Source organism: Trachinotus anak, unplaced genomic scaffold, assembly GCF_046630095.1.
Source record: "Trachinotus anak isolate AG129_WGS33_773 ecotype Australia unplaced genomic scaffold, CSIRO_AGI_Tana_v1 ptg000008l, whole genome shotgun sequence".
Lineage (NCBI taxonomy): Eukaryota > Metazoa > Chordata > Actinopteri > Carangiformes > Carangidae > Trachinotus > Trachinotus anak.
The window spans coordinates 7112529-7135755 of record NW_027273859.1 but is presented as its reverse complement, the minus strand read 5'-3'; the positions used below and the strand labels follow the sequence as shown (position 1 = coordinate 7135755).

The window sequence follows — 23227 nt, the reverse complement described above, 5'->3', positions numbered from 1 at the left end:
AAACTCTCTTAACTGGACAGTTATAAATGATTAGTTTCAGTCTGATGAATGTAATTGTTCATGAGGATGAGTGCCTTCAACAGATCCCAGAAAGTTAGGCTGCCCGTTTGCGAACAGATTTCATTCACTAAAATATTATAAGAGTGAAAAGGGTAAAAGAAATCCAGGGAACATTCAAGCCTACAGTGATGCTGCACCATCGCGTGCAACAAAATAATCACACTGGACAGAGACGATGGAGTGAAAGAGCTTTCCTATCTACCGATCAATTCAGACCAAGGCATAATAATAATACAATATAAGTCAAACGAGTGTTTTCTCCTCTATGGAGACACACGTCTCCACACGTCTGTCCATGAATCATATGACAGGTCTGAAATTCTAGGTAATGAAAGATTGTTGAATGTCACAAACTGTCACAGAAGAACAAATCCGTTTGTGTAAATGGTGGTTCTGGCATGAGGCCCAGTGGATGCTTTTACAACTGCAGTTCAGTTCATTTGAGCCTGTCTGAGAAAAAAAAGGTCAAAAGATCTTTCAGTTCTGGTTCCTGTTCACACTGACTTTTTACAAACAGTCCAAGAGCTCTCATCAGCTGATCGTTCACACTAATATGTTTTAGTTTTAAGACTCATCATGTTTACTATGTTTACACCTGGCGTCCAGGGTTGGGGTGCCCAATGACTAGCCTGATAGAGTGCATTACCATTTCAGCTCAGTTCCTACCATAATGACCTTGGTTCAAATCCTTTCTCTCTCTCTCTCTCCCCCAACTTTCTTATCTTGCTCTCCCTGTTGCATTAAAGGCAAAAATGCCCAAAATAAAAACTTTAAATTCCAGGGTTGAATTTTAGTCTGGGTAGGCAGAAACTTAGACTTTTGGAAACATGACACAAGCACTCATGTCCCCTCTTGATTGGCTCTTATCAGTCATGACGTATCCTTCACTGAGTCATCATGCTCCAATCATGTGACTTTCTCTTGAAGGAAACAAATGACATCAAGTAGAATGACAGAGACTATTTCTGTTTTAAAATGACAACGTTTCAGTGTGTAGCCTGAGCTGATTGTTAGGCTTTAACTCAAACCTTCTTTTATGAATAACAATAACCAGGGAGAAACAGAGGTGTCTCCTGCTGTTTTCACACCTTTTCATTTTCTTATTGATCAGGCAATATCCCTGCACTCACATGCTGACTTGTATGTGTTACCATGGTTGCAGAGTGATTTTTTTTTTCATAAATATACATACAGTACATTTCAGATTTCTTATGTAATCCATCCAATTTATGTCACATATTTCATAAAATCGTGTGGTTTGTCTCTTTTGATTTGATGACAACACAAAAGCCACTGCAGCTGAGTTCAATTGGAAGCAGACCCACCTTTTCTGGTGGACTTGGTCCGGTTGTATCATCAACACTAGAGTCTGACTGCAGCTTTCACATGAGCTTACAAACACGGCAGTTACCAAACAATACCTGTTTGGTAAGTTGTGAGAACATCCAAAATGTCCCGAGTAGTGCCACAGCAGTATTGTGCTGGCTGTAAACATATCCATTTTCTTTCTTTGGACAATTCTTTCACTTGCTAAGAGCAGTGCTTTGATGTTCTCCTGTTCTTAAAAGTGTTGCTTCAGTGGTTTAAACAGAAAGGAAACTATACACTTCGTATTGTATTTATTTCCACTGAGCGTCACAGCAAATGTCTTTATCTTTGTACCTACTGGATATCTGTCATGTATTCAAGCTTTACCTTGTTCAAGATGACATTCTTCGTTTGCATTTGGAGATATTTGCTTGTTTATATGAGCACAAAAATATTGTGTTGATCATAAAAGGACACATAATGCCCCCGAAACAGAGACACAGGGCATTTAAGACCACAAAGAACTACTTCAGCAAAACTTCACTTTTTTTTTGTCTTGCATCACATTTTTTGTTGAATGTGTTGGTTTAAAAAAGGAGTTTCCTAAAACCCTTCCATTCCAGAGGCACTCTCAGCTGATTTTATTAATTAGCACGCTCCTTTTTAGTTGCCCTCCTCCTCCCTGTTCCACTCTTGTCTAATTTTTCTGGGTGTGAAAAGGAGCTCAGAACAAAGCAGATTGGATGAAATGAATTGTTATCCCCGCTAAAGCTCTCAGAAACTTCTCTTGGCCGTTGACGGAGGAGAGGAGGGAGGATTAAGTGGAGTTAGGCAATAAGACAGATGAAGAAGATGAAAAGTATCAAGCGAGTATCAAGGAAGTAAAGTGAAGAGGGAGACTCCCGAGGGACCACAACCTGCGAGGGGCTTGAGTCATGTGACTGACACAGACGGATAAATCGAGGTTATGCTACATTTTAGTAGCTTTGGTAGATTGTCTGCTTATACATACCACAGCACACAGTCCTTGAAAAATAGTTAAACTCTCCACAGCAAAAGGAAAACGATGTAAATCCTCTGAATCAAGCTGCCATGTCTCTTTCTTCTTTCACCTGTTGTAAGTGTAAGTTGATGAAGTTGGAAAGACAGAGTCAGGTTGTGTGTATACTATTGAAGACTATTCAAAGAGAAACTGTAGACATAGCCCAGAGTGACTGGAGGACACCACCAAGGGTTACACATACAGAAGGACATTAATCATCGTTATTGAAAATCACATTTAAGGATCCTTCAATATTAATTATTTTACAGCTGCTGTCCCTCAGATTCTTCTTCGCTCAGCTCTGCTCTGAATGTCTGACTAGACACATATCAGGTAATGAAGAGGGCGGCTCAGTGTGAATGTAGTGAAAAGATATCAAATTAATTCCTGAAATATATCCACTGTAACACTTAACATTTCGAATATGCTAGCAGATTAGCTTGCTAGCAGTGGTGCTAGCTTGCTAGCCTTGTTGGTCACGTGACCTACTCCCTGCAGGAGGCACAGAGGCGTAGCAACATCTGAGTGGTGGAGGGAAAGCATGGATGTATTATAAGACCAACTTCCACATATTTGCACATTACATCAGGAATGCTGGGCCACAAAAGCTGCTCTGCTGAACACCAGTGTGGTCACAAACCATTTCTCCACAGCCATCTGACAGTGAAAACGCTGATATTAACAGCATTATGCCGACCATTGTGAAATTAATGCCAAACGTGACAGAAATGTACTTCTTTAAATTGTGTTTTTGGCATAAAATAAATGTATTTGTTGTGCTGCTGTGCACTGCTCTCTGACTCATGTCATTTGGAGTTCGAGCAAGTTTAGTATGTGCCATGTGCCACTGGGAAACTGAGGGCAGCCAGTGCAAAATGAACATCATAAAGAACTAGGTGTACAGGAATGTCTCCTGCTGGAAGACATTAAATTTACAAGGGTGACATTTGCATTTTCATGTTCAATATGGAAACCAGTGCGAGGCAGTTTTTGATCCATGTGACATCCCATACATCCCATCACCATCACTATACAGCAGCTACTAGATTCAATGTTTTGCATAAGAAGTCTTGAAAATATACAGCACCTAGAATAAAATTAAATTCAAGTGGAAAGCTCATTTGGGTACCATGTTGCATTGGTCTGAAGATGTCCAAACACCAACCTGTCCCTGACATCTGCAGAACAAGTCTCACTTAGAGCATCCTGACACTTCTTTCTGGATTACAACCATTCACACCACTGCTGCATTTAGACATAAATATTTCTCCTTAAGGAAATTAATTGGTGAGCTGTGGGAATGAATCTGTGCAGACTTCATGAATTTGCAAAAACAGTTAAAAAGAATGACTGTGCAATGCACTTCTGACCTGATCTGAGCTTGCAGGAAGTTCTTGTAAATATCCTGTGATCCTCAACAGCACAACTTAACAGCACATCCGATCATTTCTGACACACCTTTTACTGCAACTATGCTTCTAGTTTTCCCACAGCAAATGTTCTGGAGATTCACCAAAATCCCAACAGAAAGAAGAGGAAGAAGAAGAAAAAAAGATGATGAAAATGCAAGTTTCCTGGCACGATGTCCTGTACATTGTGTCCCTCATGAAAATAAAAACAATCAACTGCTGCAGGGATTAAACTGGCGAACCTTTCAGTTACACCTCTCTCTAACATCATAAAACCCTGCCAGGGGGAAAAGAGGTGTAGAGCTGTAGGTAGAAATAGAAAGTACATGACAAAAAATGAAAAGAAACAGGAGGTGGACATACTTTTTAGGCCTGTAGTCAGGGATGCTCCTGTCCAGGGAGATGCGATCACTGAGCTGAGCATTGTAGCCATACTCCTCGTACTTCCCCTCAGCATCATGACTGTCCTCCCCAAGAGTGGCAGCAGCTCCCCCCTGGCCAAGGCCTCCGGGTCCTTCCACCAGCCCCATGGGCTTCGCCAAACCTGCCGAGAAAATTACAGAACAGAAAGACAGTCAGACAGATGTACACGGCCATGTCTAGAGGCAGAGACGCTCGCACAAAGAACAGGAAGAGACAGGTGAGAAGAGAGGCCATGCAGAGGGGAAGCTGATTGACATTCTGTAGCAGTGTGAGGAAACTGGTGTATGGCAGCTCAGACACCCAGCGGGGCTCATCCATAGGGCATCATTACACTGTCTGTCAATGAAAAAGCTGCAAAACACCCACATGGACACAGACGTCACACAGATAAGCGGAGCAGAGCAGAAGCAAGGAGACACAGTGGTACAAGGGCCAACAGAGAGCAGAGAGATAGTGCACAGCTGTAATTCACATCCAGAATCAGGCCTGAAAGAAAAAGAGGGATTATGATTATGATTATACCTGATTTCTGAATGCTTGGGATATTTACACTTTGAGGATGACAAATATAAGTCTATGATTGACATTTTAATAATGCATAACACTGTGAAGTCATCAAATCAAATGAATGTGTTAAAAGGTAGATAGCAATCATTTTATTGGGAGCGACACTCCAGCAGTGAGTCTTTCAATCTTTGAGCTTTTTTTCATTTGATAAAGAGAATAAAAAAAACATTTTGCTTCCAAATCCACGTGTCAGGTTTCAACCGCGTTAGTTTATAATGATCAGACAAGTCTGTCATTCTAAAATTATGCCACTTGGCTTACAGGTACAGTGCATTTATAGTACTGCTAGCTAGCAGGCAAATTTTAGGTAGTTATAAATAAGGGTAAAGAGCAGGAAGTACAGTAGGGTGCATCGCCCCCTCCATGAGGTGCCTGAGGTGCTGTATATTATATTAGTGCAAGCTTCCTACACCCCATCTCACCACTTCCAGTCTGTCACCTGCAATATGTTTTTTTTAATTATTGCTAGCGACATGAGCTTTCTACAGGGTTCACTGTGGTATTCTATATTGTATTTTTTGTTAGGAAAAAAAAATACAGTTTTCAGCCAACGGTGGTATTTCAAAGGTGTGGTGTTGTCATGAATAGTGACTGCTGCCAGTGTTGTTAGTCACAGTCACAGTGTTTGTTCATATGGTGCTGTGAAGTGATGATGCTTAGGACAGATGGAATGTGGCCCATAGTAAATACAGTATACACCAGATCCCTAAGAATTTCCATAGGAAATTTTCAACCCATTTATTAGGCATTGGGATGAAAATACAAAATGTTATTTTTTCAAAACATAAAAGAGAGTGAATCAATAATTTGAAAAGGGGGAAATCAACGAGAATACCTGCAAAATTACCTGAAGTATTTATGTCACAAAATATTGGAAGAAAACAGACCAATGTTGAGCCTCTTTGCATATAAGGGTACATTTATTTCTGCGTTATCCAGAGACAGAATAAAAAACACATGCTGATTTGGTTTGAAACATGATTTTTACTTACTCAGTTCTGACAAAAATGATCATACTGCACCACTGCTGTGTAGTTGGAGTTAATTTGGTTTAGAGCATTTAAGACTCACTGGTGTTTACTGAGACCTTTAGTCCAACAAAGAGCAACCAGATGTTACACTGAGTCCCTAATGGCTCTGAAAGTCTAATTATAGAAGCATTGTAGAAGCAGTGTAGCACCACGGTCACCATGAAGAGGGAGTTCAAACTGTGCATGTTTTATCCCACAAAGAGTCCGTGAAGAGCAGCCAGAATGCCTGTCTGTGTGCTTAATGCTTAATGAGGGCTGGTTCTTGGTCAGCCCCATCATGTTAGGCTTCTTTGGTCTAACATAACTCAATCCAGCACAGGATTTAATGTGTCGGACTTCAAATACCCCTCTGCTGTCATTAAAATGGCTCATGACTTTGATTGAACGGACTGTCAGTTTGGTACTGTGACAGAGACACTTTCAAAAAGAGGAAGGAGAAAAATGGCGAGTGGTGTCAAAAATGAAAAAGCCTGAAATGAAAAACCTGATTCACCGATTCAAACCTCTAAGGGACCGTGCAAAAACTATTGGTATAGGGAGGGGTGTGAACTTATGTTTGACTTAAAAAAAGAAAAAATAATAATAATTAAAAAAATTTGGTTTCACCTGTCGCTTAGTGTGTTCATGGAAGAATCATTTTAAATAGAGCAAATCAAACATTTAGAGTACAATTATACCCCTTTTCCACCAAACTGGTTCCAGGGCTGGTGCTAGTGCTGGTGCTAGAGCTGGTTCGTGGTTGGTTCAACTGCGAACCGGTTTGCTTTTCCACAGGCAGGTGCCAGCCAGAGAGCCACGTCATCGCGTCAATGTATATGTATGCGTCACGTCATTTCCTCAATAGAACAAGCGCCAAATTCAATCACCACAACAAAGATGGAGGACTACGTTGCGGTCATACCTGTCAAGTATCCCGTTTTGGCCGGGAAAGTCCCGTATTTTACCCTTTTTTCCTGCCGTCCTCCCGTACTAGTATTTTCCCGTAAATATCCCGTATTTTAACCTGCGTTATTAAAAAATAATAATACCGGGCCCGGGCGGAGTAAAAAAAAAAAAAAAAAACATCCCCTGACCTCTGCCCTGAGCTCTGTCACTAGCTGTTGGCTTTTCGAGCCTTTCTTGGGGAGCAAAATTTGGCGATCCAGCAAGTAAATACTGCTCGACGATTATACAACGAACAGCGATCACGCTCGAGAAGACGGTCAATAATCCCGCCCCCGCTCGCTGACGTAAGCCAGAAGCCCCCAATGTAACGTGGTTCTTTCTACTGGCCCAGCAAGGAGTTGGTGCTTGCCTAGCACCGGTTTTGAGAGCCAGGAACCGGTGCTTTGTCTGTGGAAAACCAAAGAACTGGTGCTAAGTCTGGCTCTAGCTCTGAACCAGCCCTGGAACCAGTTAGGTGGAAAAGGGGTATTAGTAATTTCCAAAACAATGCTAAACATTAATGGTATATTTTGTTTAGTGAGCACTCCAGCTCTAAATGAATAGCTCCTTCATAACCACCATTAATGAATAAAGGAATGAGGCACAGGCGGCAGCTCTGTGGCTGCTGAGGGCTTTCCGCACTGTAGTATTTCCACATCCTTGAGTAGAGCAGGTGGGCTTGTGCTGAAAAAGCACAATGTTACAGCTAAACTCTGTATGAAACTGTACGTTTAATTTTATTGTAGCTGTGCTGTGGTGATGCAGAGCACAGAGAAGGCGACTGCTGAGAAATAATGTTCAGTTCCAACTTATGATAAAGATCCACATAACTGTTGTCCTCTGTAGATGGTAAAACAAACCTATATGATCCATGTCTTGTTTTTAAGATTATTATTTTGGCAAACTGTTCAGTGTTTTTGTAGGATATCTTGCAAGTAAAGGAATAAATAAAATGTATATCTGGGGTATAGAAAAATTAAAGACCCTCCCTTCAGCAAATAGACAAAATACATGAACCCGCTGCTTTTCTGACCACCCCTGCCCTAACGACTTTAGTGCAGTCTCTCAAAGTTTAAGTTTGAGAGTAAGAGTATGTTGTCAGCTTTCTTCGTATCAGTCACTGCCAGCCTTGAGTCTTATTTGACTATTTAAACTACCATGAAACTGCAGGGTAATGTCAGATGATTGTTATTCCAGCCAAGCTTTCAGTGTGGCCTCCACAGAAAAATCGAGCTGCGTCTGTTCACCATATCAACAGATGGACACACAGACAGTAAGTAAACAGCGCATACCAATGAAGAGCTCAGCTCTCAGCTTCACCCCTCCAGGAACTGCGGCGTAATCACCATATTTGGATGGCCTCAAATCCTCGGGTGCTACTGAAGATTTGTAATTGGAGCTGAATGGTTTCAAACTGGCTTCTCCCATGAGAGGGATTTAGCATGCCCTGCACCAGCCAGTGTGGTGGCATTTTGACAAGTATGGGTGGGGTTCACGTCATGGACTAGCCATCTGGCACAGCGGCCTGTGTCACACAATAATATAGATACCCTCCAGAGCTGGAGACTCGGGTCTGGAGGGCCTCTCTGTCTCTCCATGAGTCTTGGAAGCAGGACAATGCCTGCCAGCTTTGTTTTCTGGTCACTGTGTTATTTTCCCATTTCCCACCGCCTTTCTCTTCCTCCGTCTAAGTGAGGGAAATTCCATTATGGGATGAGCAATGGATACTCTCAGGCCTGAAAATCTGATCCACTGCTGTCTGTCAATGTAAGTTCAAAGACTCCAGAAAAGTAGAAAAATTTCATGATGAAGAGTTTTTATTTCTGACCTTAAAACAGTGCTGCTGCAAACTGATGCTGTTTATAGCCGTTAACTGTAAAGTCTCAGGGATCTTCTGCAGGGTTCTGACATTATGCAGCTGCTGATAAAAACCTGTGTCAATAATGCCTGGCTTGTAATTTGAGGTAGTTAAATTGCTCCTCATCTTTTACATTTTCTCCATTTCATCTCCACTTCTTGTGAAATTTGTTTGGAAGAAAGCAGAAAGTCAAACAAAAAAAAATTTAATATGCTTAAATCTATCAATATCAAAACCCAAATGCTCCAACATTTTTTTTTTATCCATGAAAAAATCGCTTACAAAAAAAGGACAGAGGCTTTTAATACATTTCTTGAAAGGAAGAATTCGACCGTGCAAATCTGTGGGTAAGGCACTGCACTGTCTCTGTAAGGACAAAGAGCACTTTTCCTATGTCGAATGCACAAGTTAAAAATGTATGTACACATGATCATGTGAAGCGCTTTGTATAAAAGCATCCAGCAAGTGGGCTGTTATGTTCTGGTCAAAAAAAGATGACAATGATTGCACTACAGGGAGCACACACTGCTCCCTGTAGTGCTGCAACAAGACAAATGCAAAGACACAATGAATGTTGCTTTATAAACTAAAACAAATATCAGATCTGTCGTGTTTCCCTGTGTTTCCTGTGAGGTATCCTTCCGCTCACCATTTCCACTGTGAGTTAACACTCCAAACAGCACAGCAACACTTTCATCATCATCTCACTACAAAGCAATTACAACCCAACATCTGCTTCCTCCACTCAGGCTTTATCCCCGTCCAAAGCCTCAGCTGGATGTGGATCCTTGCAACGTAAGGTGCCAATTTAAATCTCATTGTGTCCAAGTATACATCTGTCTCTGCGCTCGCTCCTCGCAATCCATTTGTCCAAATCCCTCTGACATGACACATAAAACCCATAACAGCTCTAAATTATACAACAACCCACAGAATGTGCTTGATTTGGCCTTTATAAGATAGAGTCTCAAATTCAAAGATGACCCCCTTTTTAATGAATGATTTAAGAGCAAGAGTGGATTTATGCGTGTCCAAAGTGATGCAGTGGAGTACTAAATATTGATGGTGAGGGGAGGGTTGGGGGATTCAGAGATCTCTTCGAGAAGAGGAAAATAACTCGTTCTAGAGAGGTTTAAAGTGTTCAAAGACCAAAACAAATCTATGAAATATTGAAAACTGGGAGAAGAGCTGCAGTAATTCTAGCACTGCCACTCATCACAACAGAAGGCATGTCAGGAGGATCCCACTCTGATTTGGAAATTGGTAGCACTAGACCCCTAAATTATCTGTAAACAATGGAATGTTGTCTTTTTGAGAAATTTAAGTCGTACAAGAGCTCGCTTGACAATGCAAGAGCACCAAATATAGAGCACCAAGTATAGAGCATCATGGGCATGAACTGCATAAAGAGCGGAGGCAGTGCATTCTTCTTTTACCACTTATCAAGCTTTTTTCATTTGTTTTTCATATAACATTTGTCATGGGTTTAAGAGACATTATGTAAAAATGAACCTATATCAGACCCTGTTAATAGTCTCAGTACAACTCTCCCTGCCTGTTTGTAACAGACTCACCCACTCTCTGTGATTATTGACTGGATTACTGGACCGCCACACCAAAATCACACTCACATATGTTTTGTCTTTATTACCAGTGAACAAAAAGCATTTTCAGTCTGATATAAGTAATTAGAGGTAAAAAAAAAAACAAAAAAACAAAACAAGCTACCTACTGTATTTAATGTTGTTATTTATACCGCAATTATCTACTGCCTCCCTTTTCTATGTCATGTTGTTTTTCTATTTAAACTCTTCAAATGTGTGAGTTTAGCTGTTTACAGACACAAAATAACGGCAGAAACATCACACTTAATTAAACAATGTGACCACTGCTGTTTTCATTGCTCATTGCCATAATGCTTGATGTTAAAAAAAAAAAAAAAAAAAGGAGCTTGTGCGTGGGATGGGAGGGAGCCAGGACAAACTAAAGATGGACTGCAGTGTCCGGGATGAAAAATTACTACCACTGCTACTGAAAGCACAAACAACATCTGAGACGCTGTCTTGTGCTTTAAAGATGATCCCTAACTGCAGCTTGTTTTTCTGTTGACTCAGTGCCAGGCTTTAATATTGGATCATGAGTAAATGTAAATAACAAACTTACTTATTTTTATTTGTTTACATTTTGGAAAATCTGTACCATAAAAAGTCATGCAGCACTAAATACTATCTCTCTATGCACCTGGATTAGTTTTCTTATCGAAGTCTGAATCTGAAGTCTGAATCTGTTGCAAGATCCTGTCATAAGCAGCTCCTTTCATATTATTTCTAAGCTCAGTTATGTCAATGTGGGGACAGGTCAATTAAGCAGAGAAAAAGAAATTCTGCACAAATTTGTGTTTGATAAACAATCAACATGCGCCGACACCACGAACATATATTTACATCAGTAATTGTCCAGCCTCTATGCAATCCTTCATCGGATGCCATCATTAAATGATGGCAATGTAATCCCTGCATGACTCTAGGCCAACAGTGTAAATAAAGCGAACGCTTGCTCCATCTGAAATTGTCGTTTTTGTCTGTGGCTGCATGCTGATCGTCAGGTGAGCCGCTGAATTCATTATCTTCATTCCTAAAGGCTCAGCAGAATTGATTTTTATCTGTTTTGTCGACCAGAGCCTAATCTACATATCATTATTGGAATATATTTTATATCATCAGGCTTTACCATGCTGTGATGTTGTGTCCCTGCCGCCGCCGCCATTACACACTCCACAATAACAACATGCAGGCACACTGTGATGTGTATCACCCATATACAGTCAAAGCATCAAGTGTGTGTCAGTGTGGAGGAGAGAGAGAGTGTGACATTTCTCATTTCTCATCAAGTCTTTGCTCCACCAGGCTTAGCATATAAACAGCGATGGTTTCTTTGCCATAATTGAGCATTACAGATAAGAAGCATATCTGGTGCTGCAGCTGGGCCTGTGAGGCTGCCATCCCATCAGCACCTACGCACCAGGAGAAGACCGGGAGTGACACACATGGCTGATGACAAGAGCCTCAGCGGGACCGTGAGCTGTGGGACAACAGCCCATCTCGAACAGTGACACATCCAGCAGTGGTCAGACGGGTGAACTGAACAGCAGCACACTCACTTGCTCATCTGTTTTTCAAAGAAGCTTCTTTTTGGAGCATTTGCTACCGGCGACAGTTGTCATTTATGCGAGCAAAATCGAGGGTTGTTGGCCAGAAATAATCAGCCTGCTCTCGTCTTACCTGTCTGAAATCAAGGACCCAATGTGTCAATACTAATACAGTAATAACCTGCTGCCACTATGACTGTACCATGCATGAAGAGAAAGCCTGAAAGACGTGGCAACAGTAATGGAGGGCATCAGGATTTAGGAAGCAGTGAAGTAATTCTTTAATAGTGTTTTCTCTGCACTAATTGAATATTAATATATTATGACGCATATCTACAACTTGGTTCAAAATGAAAATATCAGCATTGGCCTTCAAAATCATTATCAGTCAAACTCTAATGTTAAAATATGCATTTCTATCTTTCCTAAATAATGGCAGCTACTCTTATTTGTGTTTACGGTTCATACTGGCTGGTCGGACTCACAGGGCTTCAGCAGGTAAGTACAGGCAGGGAGATATTTGCTGGGTCTAATGCAGTACTTAAGGTCAAAACGCTGCTTCATAAGCTGGTTAACAAGCTTAAAACCTCTCATCTGATTATCCAAAGACAGTGGCATCAACAGCACAGCAGTGCTGCTGATAACTCTCTGGTTGCTCATTTCTGGGCAGAATGGGCTGCTGATAAAGCTTGAACGTTGTTTTCTTGTTGGGAGTCCAGTGACAATCCATCAGACAAATAAAAGACAAATTCTCCCACTTGTTTATGTCCTTCAGATCTAATTGGACCTTGCTTTAGCTCCCATGGCAGGACATTGGTAGGCAATAAACAACAGAGGGAATGGGCAATTACTTCATATCGCTGCCGGACATGGTGATAGTTATTGGTGCACAGAGTCCTCCTCTCACCATAGTTATTCCCAGTGGCCATAGAATACAATTTGTGGTCTGTGCACGATTTAGAAAAGGGGGCAGTGACCTGGGATATGAGGATATGATTAAGTATGCCATTAAAGAGCTCAAGACAAATCATTGAGGGATTGTGACAGCCAGCGAACGTTTCCAGCCTGTGTGCACTCGTGGGTACTCATTGCCTCTGTCAAGAAGAATTACGCAACTGCAACTGATTCCTTTTTATGTTTCGAACTTAAATTGTATAGAAAGAGATTCACGCCTGTAGTTATTGTTTGTGAATTGTGATTTCAAATTCTCTGTCATATTCTGACACCAAATGCACCATCTTCACCATAATATATTCCTAAACAGCTTTGTGGGCCAAGAAACTGTGCCAGCTTTGCACTTAGTTTGTTAAGCTGTAGCTTATTCCTCTCTTCAGCCCACAAGCCACTGTTACTCTCTCCACTTGTGAAAGAACTGCAAATCGTGTCCCAGCTACTTGCACTTAACGGTGCTGCATAGAGTAGTCACTGTTGAGAATAATTTATGAAGCTGATATGATGTTCGCTACCAAACAACCACTGAAACTTGGAATGAAAATGAACATGAGACAAAGTGATAAAATTCATACACATTTGCAGCTGGAACAGTCCCATTGTATAATCTGACAAATGACGGTGATGGTAGAGTTTCCTTTCATTACTACAAAAATTTTGTGGACACAGTGTGTTTCTGTCCCACAGCAGTAATACTGTATGGGGTTGAATGACTAAGTTGCATTGTCTCTGTATAAAGCTGAGTGACTGAAAGGATGCATTGTACTTTTTGAGAGGCAATGCCTGCTGGCTGGACTCCAGATGCCAAGCATAACTCAAAGTGACAGAGTGACCCTCACATAGCTGCTGAAGCTCGGGCATAATAACAAGATCATGCAGCAAAAAATCCACAGCCACGCTGTTTTGGGGCCATGAAGCTGTGAAACGTCCTTAACTACTGACTGCTGGGAAAACAGTCAAGTGGACCATAAAGCCACTGTTTTCTGAGCCTTTCTAACATTACAGGAATTTGAAATAAGATACTCTGTCTTCAGCTGTGAAATATATTTTCTATTTTTGTTTCGTGTGCTCTGGAACTCCAAGTTTCAGCGGCTTTCAAGGAGGAAAACTGTCGTCAGGGTAGAGGAGTATAAAGATATCTGTGACCTCTACTGATGACCAACAACACAAGCAGAAAAGACCTCCTCCTGCACAGCCCCCCTTCCTCACACTCCCTCTTCATCTGCAGCTACAGCAGCCTGCAATTTACAGAATGATAAAGTCACCATTCCCCAGGAGAGAACAGTAAGCTAGTAAATAGAAATTGACTTTACTGATGGATTACAAATCCATCTGCAACACTTTGCTAAGCAGTAACATTTCAGCATGATATATAATGGAACAACGATGCTGATTTCTCATTGTCTGGCTTGGGAGCAAGATGGTTCAGCTTCCGTGGAGAGGTGTGAGGGGCTGGGTATTTGGATTTGAACTGGCAGCAGGCGAGGAGTTTTATTCCATATGTGCTGTGATGTAGTAAAGCATTTCCGATGTAACTTATTCTCATACAACGCAGCTGATATTGCCTTGAAGTCCGTCCCCAAAGCAGCCACGACAGTATGAGAAAACTGGAGCTACTTGTGATGCCACTTAGCCTTGATATCCTGCGAGCAAGACAAACTACTGCTATTTCACAGTGAGAAGGCAGTCAGCAGTGGATTACTATCTTATGTTACATAAATTGATTGCTCCTCTTTTTTTTTTTTATTTGACTAACTTACAAGAAAGACGATGTTATTGGACCTCTAAACCTTTACATTAGTAGCTGAGAATAGTGTACAGTAGAAGTTCTTTGTAAAGAGCTGTTGCAAAATCATGTGTGGATTTGCAAATGTGAGGATTTGTAGATTTTCCTCATCATGTATAATAGTAAATAATATATTTTTTGGTTTTGGGCTCTGGGAGACTGTGACGGGCATCTATCACAATTAACTGAGCATAAAAGCAGCTTGATCGATAATAAAAATAATTATATGTTGCATCCCTAATTGTCATTCATTTAAACATCAGCTTTAAGCCCACTGACTCACCACTAATGCTGCCTGCTAATATAATGATCATATAGCCTATATTTATGTGTAAACAGCATGGGAGCATGGTGCTTTTTGTGATTTTAAAATGAATTGTGATGTTTGCATCACTGAAATTATTAAAGACTGATGGAATGAAGGCCTTTATTTTCCTAATGGTAAATTACAACCATGGAATATGTCATGTTCTGTTTCCAGTTCAGTGTTGTCAAACATCTATGTGAACAAATGCCAAATAAATACCAGATTGTACCTTTAACAGCAGTTGTGATTATGTGGATTTCCCACAGGAGAATATGACCATGAGTAAGACAGAGTCTTACTGAATGTAACTTGATTTTAAAGATGGTTGCTGCTGTGCTGAGAAAACCAAAACTCTGCCCCGCAGATTAATGGCCATGTAATGAAATATAATTCTGTCATTCAGTTATGGAGCCATGACATTAGACTCTCCTCCAAAACTCAAACAGCTTGTTAAATCTGATATGTTTCACCAGCGGTGCCTTCAGTGAAATGACAGGAGCAGCTGATAGAGACTTCCTGTTAGACTTCCTGTCCGTGGGATCCTATGCAGAACTAACACACATCAATACTCAAACCATAAGTTTATGTGAAGTTTACAACAAGTCAATTATGGGTTAAAGGCGCCACAGTCTGATAGACTGTTAAAGTAACAGCCCAGTAAAGTCTGTAGCCACACAAGTACTATTGCACTGTAATACATCACCCTGCTTCATTTGCCTCTTAACAAGCAGGGTTGGTGCATTGGAGGCTGCAGACCACTCACATGGTTTCATGTGCAAAAAGAAGCTGCTTTTCCCAGAAATGAGGCTACACATTGTCAGGAAAAATATGCATGAGTCATGGGTCATGTGCACAGAAAGACTCAGATAAGTAAATCCTATGCACATTTTGTATTTTGCATATTATTACTAAATATTGCTCCATTCCAAAAGGGTGGATTTAAAAAAATATTTTCTTTGCAATGGTCATTTTGCTTTATGTTGATGATGATTTCATAACCGGCAAGTCACAGATTTTTTTCCAGTGTTTACATTAGAAAGAGTTTGAAGCCGTGTCCTACCGTTTAACTGATTGTAGACCACATCCTCCAGCCTCTCCAGCCTCTGGAGAATAGACTGTCTGTCCACCAAGTTGGAAACTTTGCCATTCCTGGCTCGCAGCCTCTGGTCAGAAATACGCCCTAACTGGATGAGCTCCTCGGATCGGTCCTGGATCCTGCAGTACACCGAGAACAGGATAATCCCCACAAACACTAAAATGTTGACGGTCAGCAAAGTTTTGATTTTGCGTGCCACAGCCATGAAAGAGAATATTGTCTGGCTGACTCAGTCAAGCCCAGCAGCTGTCCATGTGTGGTGGCCTGCTCTGTCACCTTGCTGTGTGTTGCAGGGAGGCGGATTTTCTGCTCCGTGGAGAGAAGGTTTCAACCCGTGGAGACCCGAGGAGCCGACCGATCCGTTCAGCACCGCGGACAGCTCAGGAGGCTGCGCTCACTCGGTAGCGGGGCATCGCACTCGTCACACGAAAGTTCAAGGTGGGAGAGGTTGCTGGCGGCCGATGCGCTCGGCTCCAGTCTGTAACCGACGCTTTTACTGGGCTTCACAAGCCGGGGAACAGCTGCACACGCTCCGCCGTCCGGTGAGCTACATATTACAGGCGAGAAATGACGCCACAGAAAGCATTCATCCTCTCGGACAGCCTACAGCAGTTGCAAAACATCTCTCATCCGCAACGTGAGAAGTCGCCAGTTCCTCAGCCCCAGTATGTCTCGTCCATCTTACAGGAGACGCACCGCAATAACCACCCGTGTCGAAGCATCCTCCTCATACCACTGCTCCGCCGTGGCATCTCTTCCCTCAGAGGCGTTGTGGTCACTCGATCCGTCCCGCTCTGCAAACATGAACCAGAGGAGCTTATGTCCAGAGAATATGTGCATGCTTCAAAAACAAGGCGGCGTTTCTCCCTCTCTCTGTCTCCCTCTGTCTCTGTTTGTGCTCCGTCAGTCCATCGTTGTCTCCTCTGTCGGCGGTGCAGGGCAGGAGGAGTTGAGAGCAGATGTTGTCAAACGATGCCGAGGCTCGGTGTCTGTGGGGGAGATGTGTCCGGGCTCTGGCATGCTGTCTCTCCTCCCAGCCTCTCCGTTTACGGGAGGAAGAGCCGCCGCTGCGTCCTGACGTTTAGAGGCACAATCATGAATATTCAGGAGCTGGGCTCGCAGGATAAGATACACGGCTCGGCCGTGAAAGCTGTAAATACTTCCACTTGGTGTAACAGCCTTCTCCCCGCCTCAGTAAGTGAGCTGTGAAAATGGGAAGACAGATTTTCGCTGTCTGATCCGTAACGCGAAGGTTAACACTTAACGCTCTCACCTCTGATGTCACTGCAACTTAAAGCTTTAGTGCTTAACATCCATATCTATCCTGTATAGATGTAGGTTTTCATTTGCATGTTACGTAACTGCCCCTGCACACATGCATGGTCAACCTCAGGAGAGGAGTCATCATGTAACGAATCACATGCTTGGCCAGAGTTTCAACTCCATCAGGTTTGAGCGAACATCATCCTGCTCTGAATAAATAAACTATTTATAATTAAAGCTCCTGGGAAGAGAGGTGGCATTCATTTAGCTATAGGCCTGTTTCTAGTACAACCACCTTCAGAGCAGAAGATCAACTTTTCTCAGCAGAAAATCCACCTCACATTGCAGCCCACACTGTTGATCTCTGCGAACTGCAATGCAGTTACAGCAGCTAATTGCTTAGATCTTCAAGAACATGGGTTGTTCAGACCAGTAAAGGTTGTAACCATCAGCAGCCAGCTCCTCCTCACAACCTCCCTCCTGCTCCTCATCTCCAGCTCCAAATAAATTATGACTGAAGTAAATCACGTACAAAGAGATTTAGTCTCACTGTACTTTTACTTGATTGAGCAAACCCAGACATGGAGCAGGCTGCCCAAAGCACTTCACACCCACCAGAGAATCTCAGATTTATACTCCTCAGTTTGTTTGCTGCTTCACTATAACTATAAAACACTGTAACTGTAAAAAAAGCTTTACAGACACTTCTTTGTCAGAGGAGGGATGAGAACGTGGTCTTGTAAGTATTCTCATACCCCTTAAACGTCGGGATGGTAAACTCCTTCAGGATGAAAACAATTCCAGTTCTCTGAGAGCAGATTCAAGAGCTTTTATTTTTAATCCTCTTGGAGATACAGCGTTGGAGAAGAGAGGTACACTGTGGCGTTGAGCGAGCTCTTCAAAGAGCACCACCTCATCACTTCTATCAAGACACAAACTTAACACGCACAAGAGCACTGAGAGATTCAAAGGGTCATTTACTTCACAAAATGTGTTCAAATGTGGTTCTGCTGTGTTTAAAAGGGGAAAAAATTATATGGAATCATCCACACATCCGCTGTGATGGTACTATTCTCTGGGTTGTGATGATACACTGCACTTCCTATCATCACCCCTTTGTGTTTTAATGATAGCAGCCCATGTGCTTCCTTTCCAGTCCTGCAGCTCTCGTGCTTCACAGCTCTGTATGACAAGTACATTTCAAATAACTGGCTTTGTTTGCAGTTTTTAATGAGGATTCCTGCTGCACATGAGTCCCATTATAAAAGGTGCTGATTTGATATAAGGTCTGCAGAAACAGGCAGACTGTGGGGAAATCACTGTTACAGCCACCTCAACCACCACGCAGGCCTCAGCACAGCTGCTTATGCAGCAGCTACAGTATCACTGCCCTCTACGCTCCCCTAAGACTCTCTGAAGACGTCTCTGCTGTTGTCTGCATTCAGCACCCTGCGTGCCTCTGTGACTGCACACACTGCCACCCGAGGGTTTTAACCATATTAACCTGGTTCACTGCCAGCTGCACCTTAGTCAACCCACTCAGTGTTTCTGCATAAGCCACTTGAACACATTCAGTGGGAGGAAACTCTGTGCATCTGTCACTGCTGCAAGACAGCCAGAAATATCTAAAGCTATGTATTCATCAGATCCGTGTTCAAAGGAAACAAATGAGAAGCTTCCACAGTAACTACCCTGTGAGTGGGACACATTGTGTATATGAATCAGTCTGCATCAGTGCAGTGATGAAAGTTAACCTGCTGACCTTAAAGTAGTGCTGTTCTGAGAGTCCAAATGAAATAAAGCCATCCCTTTTTGCAGTCAAAAATCTTGAGATGCATTTGAAAATAAAACTAAGCCACCTCTTTCACCTCCAAGACACAAAGAATACATATTAGCACAGGACACTGTAGCTTACAACCAAGGACAAATAGTTGTCTTCTTTGCAGTTGTATTAAAGAAAGTCCAGGACATTTAGCATGTAAACAAACCCATCTTGACATTTGCCATTATGTTTTTAAGATGCTCAGTGTGTTAGCTAACTAGCTTATTTGCACATCCAGCAGATATGGAGCAACATTAGCATTCATTTGGAGTCTGGTTTCAGGAGACCTGATGATTATAATTCAAACATTCCTCCCTCTTGTCGCTCTGTTTTGGTGTTCAACAGAAAAACATCAGCAGCCCACAGTTGGTTTAAGAGCGTCTGGAAATCAGGTTGATGAGCAAGGGGGGACAGAACCAAAAGGTCAAAACAATTATCAGAAAGATGCTAAAATGCTCCATAGTGCTGAGGAACTGCACAATCAGGTGATAACTATCACTATGAGCGACACACTAGCCATTGATCTGCTGTTTATATATAAATATTGATTAGTGTGTGAGCATGTACTACACACAGGTACTGTGGGTTGGAGCCTAGAAAAGTCTTGGATCCAAAAAGGATAAAAACTACTGTGCTTTGTTGGGCACCATTTAGTTTGCTACACTTCAGTGATTGCAGTATCATTTGAGGCTGCTTTTCACTGGCCGGTCAACATGGCCAGGAAGAGTGGATGTGTTCAGACAAGATGCTATTAAGCAAGGACAGCCAGATGTCAACAGATCACACGCATCCACTGCAGTGCAGGACTAGGTTCAGCAGCAGAGTGAGAGATCAAAATAACTTTTTGTCACTCTTTTTTCTTTGGTTTTAGTATGTTTGTTTAGCATTTTAACCAGATTTCAACCAGCCACATGCCTTGGCATTTTGGGCATGTTGATAGAATTTAATGAGAGAAAGACCTTTTGGTTTCTTTAAAAGCAAATCGTTTGTATTCAGTATAATGCAAACTCAGAATTGCCAGTTACAATTAGCAAGCACTGAGCACAAATACAAATAGGATATTAATTGAAGCATATCTAAGCTTTGGATAATTTAATCAAAAATACATATGCTTGTTTGTCTGTTTTTTTCTGAAGAGAAAAAATAGTGTCCTCCATTTGTATTCACGGTGCCTAATCTGCAAAACATTTGGCAAAAGCACATCTAATTTGCCACAAGCTACATCAAGGTCAGTGCGACCATTGTGAAAAGGAGGGGAAAAAAACAACAGACAAATCTGATGCACCAGAAACAGGGGTGCTGATGTAGCTGAGTAAATAATCCGTGTTTGTCCCTGATCAGCTGACACGCAGACTTGCTGTGTCGCTTTCAGAATAAAGCGCCCACTCAAAGACAGTTGTTGGTCACTAATGTAGTGCTGTCTGCACGCCTGCCAGAGCTAAGTTCATACATTATCACTTTGACCCTGAGGCTAACAGCTAAGCCCCAGTTCTGTCTGCCTTAACTTAGCTCATTCACATTCCTCCTCCAGCCATTTCTCCCCACTGAGCTTCTGCAGGAGCTGTTGATTTGCCTAATGCCTTAACTAAATTAGAATAATAACCCTGCGGACTGGAATATGTGGTGTTCAGCTGCAGGCAAGTTTTCACATGTTTTTTGGTTTTTGTACAACATAGATGAAGGAACACTTGGGGCCAGCAGCTGAATGTTTATCAGAGCTGAGGCCTCATTAAGACTCAAAGTGCTCCTTGACCTTGCTAGACAACTGTGGCTGTACCTGTGATGCATCACTCAGTGCTATCCCAACTGCTGATGCCAAGTGTTTTATTTCTCAAGTGGGGACCAGGCAAATCTTGACCCTGTTAATGAGACAGAGGCAGAGGCAGAAGTCGCTTCTGTACACATGTTGTCAAACAAAACTGTGACAGGAATTATCTGTGTAAGAACTAGCAAAACATTCAGCTGGAGACTGAGCACATTAAATATCAAAATGTCAAAATGAGTGATTGGAATTATCAATATGAACATAAGCCGAGCTTCTCGTGTGTTTGTATTAATGGCACAGGAACTCTCCAGACACCCCCAAATGTTTCTTGATTTATGGCAGAAGCAATTACATCTTGCCAGTGTACCGATGCTTGATGGGCGAATCGGTGCAGGTAATTAGAAAGAATAATGAAACAGGGAGCCGGGGGAATGAATCCCTGCATCAAAAAATCTAATCAAAGATAAATGGACTATCCATATTTCCTAGTCATTATGCCGGAAAGATTATTGTTTTAAATCCCTGTGTGCACCAGCTATGGACTCTTTCTCAAACAAAAGCCATTACTCTGCTGACACCACCGACTTGTTTGCAGACTGATTGATATTCCATGGCTTGTGAGCATTCCTCCTGTTTATGTTTTCAATTTCTTGGTGAGACAATGGATGAGGGTATTTCATACTGAGAAAAACAGCCATTGATGGATTTACAAAAGAAATGTTATTAAAAATGCACCGAAAGGCATGCATTTGAGCACAGAAGGAGACACACACACACACATACACACACACACAAACGAACGCACACACAAATACATGAAGCTCCGTATGTGGGTTAATTCAATTGATGCATTAAAGTGTGATGATGGAATGTTTTTGAGGATTTCTATACTGTCAGCACTAAACCCTTTAAAGCAGAATCAGCCGTAATTACCAACAAATCCTCGGCTCAGTTCTCTACTCTGTTTAGTTGCATCTCAGCACACTCCCTACCTTATTGCTGATCCAGAGACAAAAAAAACCCAAAAAACAGTCTCCCTGGAATTTCTGTTTAAAATCCTGTATAGGATTTCAAAAACAAACGTAAATGTAAAATATATTGCTGAGCTTGAGTTAGAAGGCAGGGAGGTAGAGAAACAGAAAGAGTCCACCAGATATATGATACAGTAATAACTACATTGATGCACAAGATACCTGCAAAATGAAATAATAAAAAAAAAAAAGTTTCATGAACTTGATAGCAATAGTCTGACATCTTGGCAAAGCTTATGTTCTTTCTTGCTGAAAGTAGGATGAGAATATTGGCATCGCTCTCAGGCCTGTATGCTAAATACGACGCTAATGGCAAGAGGCAGTTAGCTTGGCTTAACACAAAAAGTGGAAACAGTTGCCTGTCGCCATGTGTTGCCATACAGTGCCTACAAGAGCTTTAATGTGCTCATTGTTGAGATTTAGACAGAGCCAGACTAGATGTTTTTCCTATTTTGTATGCTAAGCTAAGCTAACCACTTGTTGGCTCTAGCCTCCTTTTTAACATACATGACATGAGAATGGTATCTTTTCTTTCTAAGCAAGAAAACGAATGAGCATATTTTCCCACAATGCTGAACTATTCTTTTTGAAGTGAATTTAATTGCAACTGAGTCACTTTTGACCCAAAATCTTTTATGTTCATGCAACACTAATTCTGCATAAGAATCAGCACCATCCAATGAGGCATTTCATCAACATCAGTCTAAAAAGATAATACTGTGAGGCAGTGGCAGGAGGTGACTTTTACAGCTCTGATGCTTTCATCAGATCTTACCCAACATTGTTATTTTGTTCACAAACATGTAGAGAGGGGAGAGAATAAGAAATGTAGAATCAAGTTCGAAATCCACAATAGTACAAAACATGTTTTGGCGTTGTCAAGGTAATGATACAGTATGTAGCAAAACGCTGTCCCATTCCGCCTTAAACCATTTTGAGCCTGTGCAGCCTCTTGTGTTCAATGACTTACTAGGTGACATGAGTTAAGTCTGTGAGGGTTCAGGTCTTAGACACTTAACCCTTAACCCCTGGCTGATGCAAACAGGCAACAGGCAACTGCAGGCAAAATCAGGGCCCAGTTGCACAAAAAACCTGAAGTTCAGATTTTCCTTAAAGTCCAACTTAAGATTTCCTTAAAATAAAAACTGTTACACAAAACACCCTTAAGTCTTCTCCTTGAATTTTCCTTAAAGTGTTCACTTAAGTATTGACAGAGAAGTTTTCTCCTTATCTTGGTCTTATACTTAACTCAACATAAATGAAGAGAATGAAGACATCCCGTGAAGAATTTTTGGACACCGTCAAAGACAAGGAATTGATTTTGCATGATAGATTCGATCGGCAGTCAGTCAATGATTTGTCTGACCATCTAGAGCTGGATCATTCTACTTTCCACAGCTGTGCTCTTCCAGCTCCTTCACAGTTAATGATTGCTC

The 23227-nt window shown here is 41.7% G+C and overlaps 1 protein-coding gene across 1 annotated transcript in view; it reads right to left on the bottom strand.

The window, feature by feature from the left end:
- Positions 1–16903, bottom strand: part of galnt9 (polypeptide N-acetylgalactosaminyltransferase 9) — an 88667-nt gene extending 71764 nt beyond the window's left edge. The window contains exons 1-2 of the mRNA XM_071482151.1: positions 15875–16903; positions 4183–4363 (exon numbers count right to left, since the gene is read on the bottom strand). Coding sequence (XP_071338252.1) covers positions 4183–4363; positions 15875–16115 — 422 coding nt within the window. The 5' untranslated portion in view covers positions 16116–16903. The remainder of the gene's footprint in view (positions 1–4182; positions 4364–15874) is intronic.
- Positions 16904–23227: the final 6324 nt, after the last annotated feature.